At 43.4% G+C, this 12,715-nt stretch overlaps 1 protein-coding gene across 3 annotated transcripts in view; it reads left to right on the top strand.

The window, feature by feature from the left end:
- Nucleotides 1-12,715, top strand: part of pvrl2l (PVR cell adhesion molecule related 2 like) — a 361,767-nt gene that overhangs the window by 130,306 nt on the left and 218,746 nt on the right. For all 3 annotated transcript variants that reach the window (XM_072369839.1, XM_072369838.1, XM_072369837.1), the window contains exons 2-3: nucleotides 2,719-2,831; nucleotides 6,986-7,229. In XM_072369839.1, the coding sequence (XP_072225940.1) occupies nucleotides 2,719-2,831; nucleotides 6,986-7,229 (357 nt within the window). The remainder of the gene's footprint in view (nucleotides 1-2,718; nucleotides 2,832-6,985; nucleotides 7,230-12,715) is intronic.

Raw genomic sequence — 12,715 nt, 5'->3', positions numbered from 1 at the left:
TTAAGTGTTCAGACTTTACTGTATCTGTGAAAACTTCAGGATCAAAACATTATTCAGAAAGAAAGATGAGGATCTGCTGACATGTTAAAAGCAGATTTTCCTTTATTCCAGCTCTAACCAAAGTATTGTTGGTGCTGAAACTGAACCGCAGATTTTTCTTTAACTAACCGACACAAAGACGTCTCTTATATTTATATTTATATATATTTATCTCTGGCATCCCTCTACAGCTGGAGGTTTTTTTTGGAGGTATTTGAGGTATCATCCCCTCTCTCTTGGACTCTTTGTCGGTGACTCTGAGGAAATGAATCCTCTCTGATGGAATCTCATGCTCTCCACCAACTTCTTCGCTCTTTTTGACCGTTTTCAAACTTCTCTCTCTTGTTCTTTTTGTTTCCTCCAGGAGTCTACCCCTGCTGCTCCACTGCCTGCAGGCTCTCTCTGCTTTACTTATTCTTTTCACCCCTTTGCTTTAATAAATCCTTCACTTCCTCTCTCTGGTATTATTTTATTCTGTTGCATTTTTTCCCCCCTCCTTAGATTTTTCTACCATTTTCTCCCAGCTTTTTGGGACTTTTCCTCTTCAACTCTTTAGCGTCTTTTAATCTCAAGCCACTTTCTCTCCTCCCCATATCTGTTTCTGTTATTCTTCTCCCACATCACAGAGGAGATTTCATTGACTGCTATGAATAACCCAGAAGCTCTTGTGGGTTTTTGGCTCTGGCGTGTGTGTGGCTGCACTTTCATTTCTGTTTAGTTGAGGAAAAGGAAAGTGAAGTGGACAAAGGATTGATTGTTACTTTTGTTGTTGTCATGTTGTTGAAAACCCGGCTGGACTGTGTGGCTCTGAGTTACAGTGGGATGGGAAAGCTGCTGACAGCTCATTCTACCCCTCAGGGTAAAGACTGTGGTTCATTGACTGTCCCAAATGCACTCGTATTACAATGAGATGCTCTGATTTATGCATGTGCAGCTCTCCCATACTTTAAAGCATGTTACTTCTCAGAGGAAATGAATTCTTGCACACGTCGGTGGTCATGTGGCTGTAAATCCTCAGAAACCCTGCAGCACTCACCCACACTTTTTCTTGTGTGTGACTGTGTTCTACAGCTGATTTGCAGGCTAATTCCCAGTCATCGCATTCACCTCCGTGCAGCGGCACGTAACTTATTGTCCTAATCAATCCCTCACACACTAAGAGGCTTTTTCAGTGGAACCAGCTGCGGTTCGTGAGTGCTTATCCTCTTCTGGTGGGGAGGCGGCCTCTCGCTCTCCCCACAAGAATTTTATCTTGACATGCACAGAGGCAGGCTGAGGGCGGTGGAGGGGAACAGACCTTGGTAGGATTTGATCCTGGGTCAGCAGGGAGTTCGTGCTGCCGGGTGTGGATCGCTGAGAGCGTGGAAAAGGGGGGAGAGCACTTCTTAATGAATGCTTAAGTTCCAGAAATGAGCAACAAGAGGTTTCCTGTTGAGGCTCATTGTGACGACGTGATTCGATTGCGAGCCACGAACAATGAAAAAGTCTTTAAAAACTCTCGGCCTCGTGTGATTGTTTTTGGACGCTGCCAGACACGCTGAGCTGCTGGATCTGGACCAGATTGCATTCTGAAAGGATTACAAGTTCTCTGTTTTGCTCTCCCTGATCCTTTCTCCTCCTTTTGTTTTCCTTTCTTACCCTGTTTGAACCGTATTCTTTCTCCCTCTCGTGATTACAAGCATTACAAGTTCATCTTAAGAATAAAGCATCCGTGGTTCGTTCGTTACGTACAGAAGCTCTGCAGAGACCTTTCTTTTGGCTTCAGAGCTTTGTGGGGATGATTTATCCACAAGTTAAGGGACATTGTTGAAAGCCTGAGACAATTTCCGTCAGCTTCTAGCAAACCCCCTTTTTTCTGAGTGGTTTTAAACTTTTTATTAGAAGCACTTTTGTGAACCTGCTGCTTTTGCAGAATCAGGATTTGCTGCTGTTCTCAGAAGCTCGAGTCAAATGTATTTTCTGCTACATTAATTCTGTTTGTCAAATCCATCTGTAATTCAGCGGATCTCCACTGGAGCGTGTTGGTATGTGGAGGCCCGACACGTTGGCATCAACAGAATTATTGTTTCATAAAAGAAAGAAAGTATGGAAACGTCCCGCTGACACCAGAGAAGGCAGAAGCTCAAAGGGAGCCTCTGATGGACGCCACCACGCAGCCCAGTTAGCTGATTGCAGAATAGGAGGCGAATTTGAAGAAGTTCTCCCCTTTTGTCCAGTTGAAGCTCAGGGTTCTGAGACAGACTACAGGTGCTGAGGCCTGCTCAGCTCTGTCAGCAGGCCTTTCATCTGCTGTGAGCGGGGAGGACAGCTCTGCTGGTTGGCTTTCTGCTTCGGCCTGCTCCACCGACAGTGGTGTCTGAACGCTGATTTAACAGGTGCTTCCACTGAAGTGTAAACGGATCAAAGGAACCGTAAGGCAGGAGGCTCGTCCCCCTGGGGATGTAGAGCAGACGAGGACCCTAAATAAAGAAAGCTGGCTGAGACTCTGCCTTTTGAATGTTTTTATCAGAGACAGATGAGTCCGATTTTTGTTTTTGGTCTTTAATGAACGTGTTTTCTTCTCCCAATCTGACCCATTCAGTCTTTAAAATGTACTAAACGATGCCAAATCATTCTGAAAATGTTTTTATTCCCATTTCGATGCAAGTTTGTGACCTTTTCGTCTCCTTCTTGCTGCAGGTGTTGATGCTCAGAAAGTGCGAGTGGAGGAGGAGGTGGAGGCGTATCCCCAGGCGTCTGTGGATCTGCGGTGCCAGTTCATCGATGGAGGAGGCCTCACCAAGCTCACACAGGTTGGCAGACGAAAGGAAACTTTGTGATTTTAAGCAGGTTTGGATGCAAAGATGGTGGGAGAGTGAAAGCAAGGCTGCTGCTGTGGATCTGTCTAACGGAGTGAGCTCCCGGGGGAGATGTGTGAGGAGAGGCCTGGAAAGGCAGGTGGTGTGAGCATGAACCTAACCCTGTGATGGACTGCTGATGTTCCCCACAGCTGGGATAGGCTCCGCCCTAAATTGGATTAAGTGGGAGTAGAAAATGGATGGATGGGGGCTGGAAAGGGTGAAGATGCACAGTAAAGCAGACTAAAAGTAACAACCCCATAAACACGAAGCAACAGCGCTTTATGTAAGGATGAATCCAGTTTGGATGGTTAGACCAGGAACACACTGTTATTCAAATGAGAAAAGCAAAATATGCCAAAAAAGAAAATGGCACCTTAAAGATCGACTTCCCATCATTATGCAAACGAAAGACTTTCCTTTTCCTGTAAGGCTCGACACTTGCAGGCTCTCCTCATCAGTTCATCCCACAGAGTTTTCATTAGTTTTAGCTTGGGCTGTAAAACCATTAATCAAAATATCTCCACAGTTAATCTCTATATCAGAAATATAGAATTAGAATCAAATAAACATGAAAAAAGTCTTATCTTTTATGTCTTTTTCCAAATAAAAAGGTGCATTGCAGACCCACTTTAAAGCCACAACAGTGTGGTCTAAAACCGAAGAGGCAGCAGACAACAACCAGAACAGGGTTAATGACAGCTACTTTAATGGAAAACTGCAGCCATTAGACATCACATTCAGAACTTTTCTCCTACTTTTTCAGCCAGTTGTTAAGGCTGCGATCAGAAAACAATTAACACGTTAACTATGACAGCCCTAGTTTTAGGTTTTTGTTTCAATATCAGCTGCTGTTTGGTGCAAACGTTGCATCATCCTGGAATAACCTGGAGTCCTTGAACTGGATGCATGTCAGAGCTCCAGAGTGTTCTGATGGGTGAAGTAAAGGTAGATATTCTGAAATTTCTGTCAAATTTCACACGTTTATCGTAGAATCAAGACTGTATGTTGTTAATTTGTGAAAAGGAGAAGAAATTAAAGGTGTAATAAACAAGAATGTTGAAGCAGCATCGTTAAAGCGGGAGAAAGAAAGAAAACGGCCTCAGAAAATACAGGCCGAAATGAAGAATTAGAGAGATTGAACCTGATTTTCCGGTTGTTTCTCAGGACCTTTGGTCTGATCTTGGTTTGATTTTATTTTCCGCTCTCTGTGATCGAGTCTGTTTCCGACTGAAAACAGTCGCAGACCTGCAGATGGAGAACAGACAACATTTGATCCGATGCTGTGTTTCCACAGTTCTCTCCTCCTGTTCACTGCTATCGGCTGATCGAAACGTTTCAAACCATTTAAACCCCAAAACGCAGCCAAATTAGAAGAAACTGGGAATTGGTGCCTTCACTGGCATGCTGTGCAACCAGGCATTAACCCCCCCCCTGCACCCCAGACAGCAGCTTTAAGGGATTACTGGAAGGGTTTGTTTGCACTGCATGCTGAGCCCACATGGAGGACGGCGGTCCTGCAGATCAACATCTGGAAGAATGGCGCTCACGATGCCTTCAGACAGCAGAAGATTCAGTGCCGTGCACACACTCCTCCACCTATAGTCACACAGTTCCAGCAACTCAACGTGCTGTTAAAGAAATGACTGGGTAAACGGTCGCCTGCATTCAGCTGCAGAGAGGAAGATACTCACTTTATCTCAATAAGACGACTTCTTAAAGTCGTGGAGCTGGTGCTTGTTCTCCTCCAGATTCTTTTAGATTAGAAACATTGGTGGTTGGGTGCACAGAATAGCAAATGTTTGGCCTTGTGTTGCACAAGCATGGGGATTTCACTGAGATACTGGAACATATTTCCAGACAGGATCTTTTTGAAGCCACTCGCTGTGTGTTGTGCAAAGACTGAAAACTGAGAGCTTAAGAGAGAAGTTCAAATCTCACCCACCTTCTTAATTCTCCTTTCAGGGTAGGCTGGCAAGTCGGGTTGTTATTTCATTGTTGTGCACCACCAGCAGTGATTCTCAGCTTCTTTCAGAAAGGATGTGGGGCTACTTATCAGAGTACAGGTCGTAATCATGCTGCCTCTCTGCAAAGTGATGGAAGCTCTGCATCACTGGTGTTGTCTCCACAGTCATAGGGTTACAGTCGGAGACCCTTCAGTGCCTCATCAATCATTTAAAGCCGCTCCTGTCCTCATTTATGAGTCCTCACACTTCGTTTTAGTCACATTATTCCGTTTGAATGTAAAAGTGTCTGACGAGCTTACAGCTCCAAACTCTTCAGTTTATTTTGTCCTTTTAGAGCCGTTTCTCTGTCTCTGTAACACTTTCACTGAGATCATAATCGAGCACTTTGCTGAATATGCTCAGAACAGCTCTCAGTTTACTTTGGGGATCCCATGGAGATGCATTTAGGAACATTTTCCTGGGAAACCGCCTCCTTCAGACTTCCTCAGTTAGCTCTGTGAGAGACGCTCTTCGGCGGTGAAAATCCTCATTTCTCAGCAGCGCTTTAACATTTCCTTGCTGTTTAGTTTCTTTTTCATTGCCAGGTTTGTCTAAAAGTTCAGCTCAGCACAGAGATGAGTATTAAGAAGACAAAAGCAAGAAGTTGGGGGCTGTTTGCAGGTTGAATTGAACCATCTTCAGGGTGTTGGATGCAATCAATAGATGATTTGTTCTTCCATAAAAACACAAAGTGCAGCTGAACCCTAAGCTTCTGCACACTCGACAGCAGAAGGCGGGTCTCATCCACTGATTTGATGACATTTGGTGTCCAGTCGTCCCTCCTCTTTATGATGCAGCCTTTGCTCTTCCTTTTCCTCCAGATGTCATACAGTTAATGGATGTTTGCTAAGTGTGTATTGATGAGCCGCCTTCCCTCTCCCTCCTGGTTTACCACTTTAGCCGGTATTGGCTGTCACTTAGAAAACTCGGGAGAAAAATAAAATCAATTTGGTATAACATCACACTGTTTTCCCTGATGGCAGAGTCTCGTACCGCTGCAGCAGATATTGATATTTTTCACAGATCAGAAATATAACAAAGAAAAGCTCATAAAGGTCCTTGAGAGAGAAGTGAAGCCAAGCTTTTATTCAATCTTGTAACAGGCTCTTGGCCTCTAACAGAGAAAAAGTTTACTTTTTGCCAGTTTTGCTTCGATAAGTTGAAATAGTTTATTTCATACTACAGATGCTGAGGGATGCAATGAATATTCTGACCATTTTAAGACATTTACTCATCCATCCATCCATTTTCTGTACCTGCTTAATCCAACTCAGGGTCGCAGGTATTTTCCAGCATGTATAAACAATGCAGATATTCGATGATACGCTAGTTATTTAGAGTTGGTTTCCTTAGCCAGGCCATGCTTTTTAACTGGCTAAAATGAATTAATTTAATTTGATTGGACTGTGGTTGTATTACAATGAATTGGACTGTATCTTTGAAGTGCCTTGAGATGGCATCGTCCCTGCCCCATTAACTCCATTATATGGATATACGCCGATCGCGAGTTTTCTAAATAGCTTTCGAAGGATGCCGACTTTCACCAAACTGTTCTCGAGTAGATGAACGTATTTCATGCCAGAAATAAGGTTTAAAAATACCGGAGTTCCCCTTTAAAGAACAGCAGCTCTGTGAAACTACAAATGTAGACATTGATTATTTGGCTTTCTTCGCAGGTTTAAAAGGTAAATAAGCTGTGCTGCAGCCATGCTGTGGATGAAGTGGTCCCAGTAGAGTGCCTGTGTAGAAATCCCACCGTTAGCTCTCCTATAGCTGCAAGTAGCCCCATAACAGCAGCTATGAGCTAACAGAGCTATAGCACACGTTCATTCATTCATTCTTCTTAAAGTATTGGTGAAATAAAGACAGATAATGCCTTATTTAGAGGCTGCATCCTCTAAGCCCCGTTCACTCCGTTATATGGATCTCCAGTTATCTAAATATCTTCAGAAGGACGCCGACTTTCACCAAACTGTTCTCGGTGAGCAGATGAACGTATTTCATGCCAGAAATAAGGTTTAAAAACACCGGAGTTCCCCTTTAAAGAACAGCAGCTCTGTGCAACTACAAATGTAGACATTGATTATTTGGCTTTCTTCGCAGGTTTCTTGGATTTGGGAACCCATTGATGGCCAAAGAGACAACATCGCTGTGTTCCACCCAGTTTACGGACAGAGTTTCCCCAACTTGTCCTTCAAGGATCGAGTTATGTTTCTCCAAAATAATCTGGAGAACCCGTCGATAAGGATTTCCAACCTGACGATGTCCGACGCTGGCCGTTACACCTGCGAATACGCCACGTATCCCACCGGAAATGAGCAAGGGACCACCACCCTCATCATGCTCGGTGAGTAGAGATATTTATCCGCACAACATGGCAAACACCCAGTTAGTTGGTATGTTTCAGATAAGGCCGCACAGAAGCACACTCCTTTAACTTTTCTTTAAAAAAAAGAAGGAAACAGGCTTTCGTAATCTGCTCTGCTACCTGTTCAGCCGTCCCCGGGGCCTTCCCAGACATCTGCTTATCACTGCTTTCTCTAAAAGAATTCCCCAGCAGAGTCTAAGAGGAAGTCATTTAAAGCTTTGGCCAGTATTCTTTCCAGTGTTTCTTGATAGATTTGGCATGAAACACAAGAAAGATTAGCTGTAAAGGTGCTTGATTCAGAAGTGGCGCTACATGTGTCCGCCTTAATGTGAAGGCAGACACAATGGATGCAGATAAAAGTGTTGAACTGGTTTGATCAGGTCTGCGAGATGAGATAATCTGTCGGTTTTTACTCAAGAGTTCGCTGCTTGAGCCTAATTTTGTGAATAACATCAGTGAACTTTGCTGAATAAGTCCGTTTAATTACAGCCTTAATTGTTTAAAATGCTGTTCAGAATCATGGGAACCCTGTAAGTAATTGGAAATAGTTTGAACACAACATATTACATGGAGAGGCTAATAGCCGATGCTTGAAGCATTTACCAACTGGGCGATGAAGAGAGTCAAAGACCATTGATTGCTTTTCAATGAGTAAATTTATTCCTCTACAGCAATTGTTGTCCAATACTCCTTTAACTACAGTTCATTATGCCGACTTTTCAGCGGCCAAAACTGTTTTATCTTCCGGACGAAACAACAAAGATTGGTTCCCGTTTACGGTTTATTGGCTCCGACATTATATGTTAAAACAGGCAGTTTTGTGTTTTTCTAATATCAGCTTTTTATGAATTTGATGTCGGCAACAAGCTTCTAAAGCAGTTGAGACGGGCGTGTTTATATTTTCTCTCTACAACACTCCGAACCCGAGACCGAACCCTTTAGTTTTTAAGTTCCTGCTTGAACAGCCTGCTGCCTCCTTTGTTTTATTTATTCTTTGTTTCACAGTGTTTCAGCAGGTCTGGACCCAGTTTAGCACCACTTTTATTTACAGCCACAATGTTGTAATTTGTTCAGAATGTGGTTTGTTTTGCTGAAAAAGGTGTCTGGAAGTAAGCTTAAATAGTTCCCAAACCGGTATCTGTGGTTCAGCATTATTGTTGTGCCATACTGTCGCAGAAGCTTGTTTTATCCTGGGCTCTGATGACAGAGTGGAAGGTCCCTCCACTCTTTAGCCCAGTCGACACATCGATGACCGGGAGAAGGCCAAATTTGGAGTTTGTTCCTGAATATTCAACATAGGGCTGGGCGATTAAACGGTAGCTATCGAAGAATAACTTTTCCTTGATAGAGATATGAAACATAGATCAATCAAACTGCAGAGGATATCTTTTAACACCAGGATTAAAGTGAAGAATGTAAAAAAAAAGAGAAAGTCTCTGTAAACTTTCTGATGACAAAACTCTGGTTTACCAACGCCTGCTCCATCTGACTTTCATTCAAATATCGTTTTACAAGTTCAAAACGCTCAGTTGCTCTGATTTTTCTGATGCTTTAATCAGCTTTTAATCTTCCATGTCAGATAATTGCACAGGTCCCATGAATTCATATAATCTGCAACTGTTGTCTCGGGGGGTTGCCGCTTGAAAACGCAGCTCTCTGCTCGGTGTGGCTTAATCTCGTTCATCTTTTCCATAAGAACGCTGATCGAAAAGAATCATATTCAATGCAATCAACTGGGACTGGGCAATAAAATAATAACGATAGAGACAGAGATATGAAACATGATCAATATACTTTTCCATAGATTACATTCGTCCATCTTTTGACAGACGAATAGCCAATGACAACGAGAGTTGAACCAATCACGGGGCTGGAATAGCGCCACGACAGCAGCTAGCCGTGGCCTGTTTGTTTGTGCTGCTGCAGCCGTATAAAAAAGAAAATGAGTTTTCCCTCGGAAGAAACGACAGAAGACGCAGCCCAAGGCCTAAGGGATGATATTGTTGATAAGAAGGGCCCGAAAAGTTCGGTGGTGTTGAGGGATTTTAGTTTTTTTTTTTTAAGTCCAACACAAAACAGAGGAGTTTGCAACAAAGACGGGGAATACTGCTGATCTTTTTCACCACCTGTTTGAGCACGGAGAACGCAAACTTTTACAGACACAAGTGCTAATCTTCCCCCGATAACAACACCTAGCGATTTGTTTTATATCGTTATATATATCGATATCGACTGATATAAAAGAAAATATCGACTTTTTCCCATGTCACCCAGCCCTAATACAACATCTATTTTTAAAGTGGTGAACCCCTAAACATCTCTACTTTTTTAAAACCAGCAACATTTCTGACCTGTTGCCATTTTACCCGAACAGCTGACCTCCTGCAACCACTTTTGCTTCCTTTTGCGGTTCAGCTTCAGGCTGACATTTCTCTGGAGGAACTCCAAAGTAATCGCTTAATGGAGCTTGCTTCTTTGACATTTTGACAACGTTCTAAAACAGTGGCTCATAGGCCTGTGTTGGACTACAGATTACGCAACTGTCTATCTTCAAATCTGGACAGTGTAGTGGTGAGATTGCTGCCTTTCATGTGTGTGACCTGGAGTTCAAATCCCACCACTACCTCCAGCACTCCCTGCCTAACTGAGATAGGAGTCTTTGGATGAAAGCATCTCCCAAATGCATAAAAATGGGTCTCAGGTCCGTAAACGAGCGTTATTCTTTAGTTCTGGTGCATGAGCAGCTGCACACCACTTATATGTAACCTGTAATAAACATTTAAACTTATTGAATCTTTACATTCTCTGAATATTCAGTTTTTACTGTTGATTAGTTACACAGTGAGATAATTTGGAATCAAGTTCCAGCGTTTTCTCTCACGTCCATTTTCCCTTCTTCCACTTTATGATCTCATGCTGGCGTTATAATAAATTTTTCCCAGTAACATGCCAACACATTCCTCTTTCTGTACTAAAGCACATACTCAGGATCAGCCTCTGGCCTGTGTGACATGTTTGAATACCTAATCATTTCTGTTTAATTGGTGTCAGGTCTGCTTCGGAAAAAAGTGACAAACTTAATTATTTGTTGAGGACCTTAACTGTCACAAACAAAAGCAGGGAATTAACGTAATGCCCCCGAAACTTTTTATTCCAGAAATCAGACGCTGTGTGTTGGTGTCATTCTGTGTAATTATTTACTACAGATACTTAGCTTCAGGAATCCTTTGTTCCTACTCCTTCGACTCTCAAACTGACCATTTACAACGATTCTTATCGAAACCGTGGGTCGGTAAACCAGCAGCGTTACGGGCCAAGAAATGGCCAAATTCTCCAGTGTTCTTTTTATTTTACCCAGCTAAAAGGTGGTTGCTGTCTTATCCATGTTAAACTTGACATACGGAGCGATGAGTGGGAACTGCTTTTACATGATGGGACTCTGGTGGTGTGGTGGTTATTACCGTCGCCTCACAGCAGGCTTCCAGGGTTGCAGGTTTGATTCCCGGTGTAGGTACCAGATGTGCTCGGGGCCCTGCGCCTATTGGCTGGACGTTGGCACGGTGACGTAAGGGAATGTGATTGGTCCGGACAACTTACTGAAGAGGTAAAAAAACCAACCTATTGAAGTCGTTTTCGCGGCTCTTCGTAGGAAACATGGACGGCTTTTACAAAGAAATCCAGCTTTATCTTTCGAAAGGGACTTCACCCCCGAGCACATCTGATTCTTATGAAATGGGACGCGATGTAGTTTGTAATAAAGTTGGAGTTTCTATTAAATAACCTCATATTGGTATTTATAAAATGTAAATAGTGGGGTAAAGGTAAACCCAAACAGGCGCAGGGCCCCGAGCAGATCTGGTACCTACACTGGCTGGTTCTTTCTGTGTGGAGTTCAGGTTCTCTCCAGGTACTCCGGCTTCCTCCCACTGTCCAAAAACATGCACGTTAGGTTAATTGATAGTCTTAAATTCTCCCTCGGAGTGAGTGTGGTCGTTTGTCTCTGTTGCCCCTCTTCCACCAAATCGGATCCAGGGCTGGTTCGGGGCTTAGTTTGGAGCCGGGTTTTCTGTTTCCACTGATAAAGAACTGCCTCTGGGCCAGAAAAAACGGTTCCAGGGTAGCAAGACCGCGAGAGCTGTGGTAGATATGAGCGGCGACTTAAACATCAGCAGTAGTCTGATATGTTTGTGAATTTGTGACGATTCCAGCAGGGCATAACACCGGCTAACGTTAGCTCATAACAAAGGCTAACATAACCATCTCACATTCAGTGTCAGTCAGAGTCAAAATGTTATCAGGTTATTACCTGTCTCCTAGAACGTAATCGCCGTCCACTGAAACCTGTCGATCAACACAGACCTAATGGATCTGCTGTTTTCTGATCCTAACGAAGCAGCGTAAGGCCAGAAGCAGCAGCTGTACAAACACCAAGTTATCCATCATTGTTGCTGCTTCTTCTTCTTCTTCTCCCTGTTGTTGTTGCTTAGATGTTTGCACCAAGGTGTGTGAAAACGCATCAACGTAACCTACGCATACAGTGACGTAATGACCCCCCCCCCCCAGCACCCCGGCTATGGAAAAGCAAACTGGTTCTCAGCAAGTTGAACGAGTTGTGAACCAGCCCTGGAACTGATTTGTTGGAAAAGGGGCATCTGTGGCCCTGTGATGGTTGACCTGTCCAGGAAGTACGCCGCCTCTCGCCCAGTGACGGCTGGGATAGGCTCCACCCCCCCGCGACCCTACAGTTGGATTAAGCAGGTGTAGAAAATGGATGGATGGGTGTAAGGAAAGAGAAGGAAAATATGGAACAAACTAGCTTTTATTACTCAAACTCCAAAAAGAGCAGGTTTATAAAACAGATGGCTGGATTTCTCTTGTACAAATGTAGAGGTTTTCAGACTGAAGTTTGTCTCTCATAAGGCAGCGGATGGTTTGAACTGGCAGATGAAGGGATAAGTGTATCACAATGTTCTCAGTAATTAAATTGAAAAGGTTCTGGATATAATGAGCTGTCCGAGAAGTCTCCACAGCTCAATTATCTCAAAGTTATATTTTTTTTAGCTCCCAAACACCTAATTGCCTTAATTTGTGTTAAAAAAACACCATCCTCATGTGAGACGTGTCACACTTTGCTCAAGGGCTTACTTAAGAAGCCCCACAGTTTCCTAATAAGTCGAAGTAATTCAGATGTGCACTGAAACAACAGAATATGTCAAATGTGAGTTAAAAAGAGGTTTCAGAAAAGCCTCTCCTTAATTAACGCTTTCTAATCAGCAAAGCTCAAGCTACACGTTGGCTTTAACTCTGAGTTATCAGCTGGCTTAAGCATGTGAAAACTGTTCTGAAACCGATGCTTCGAAGCGGCTAACGGAGGACGCATCCTTTCTGTAATCGAAGACGGATGATGTCATTCACTCACAGGCACACACGCCCCCCCCCCTGCTGAGAAATCAGCTGCTGGTGTT

The sequence above is a fragment of the Leuresthes tenuis genome, unplaced genomic scaffold, assembly GCF_036924035.1.
Source record: "Leuresthes tenuis unplaced genomic scaffold, fLeuTen1.0.hap1 SCAF_18, whole genome shotgun sequence".
NCBI lineage: Eukaryota > Metazoa > Chordata > Actinopteri > Atheriniformes > Atherinopsidae > Leuresthes > Leuresthes tenuis.
This window is presented reverse-complemented; position numbering and strand designations above follow the sequence as displayed.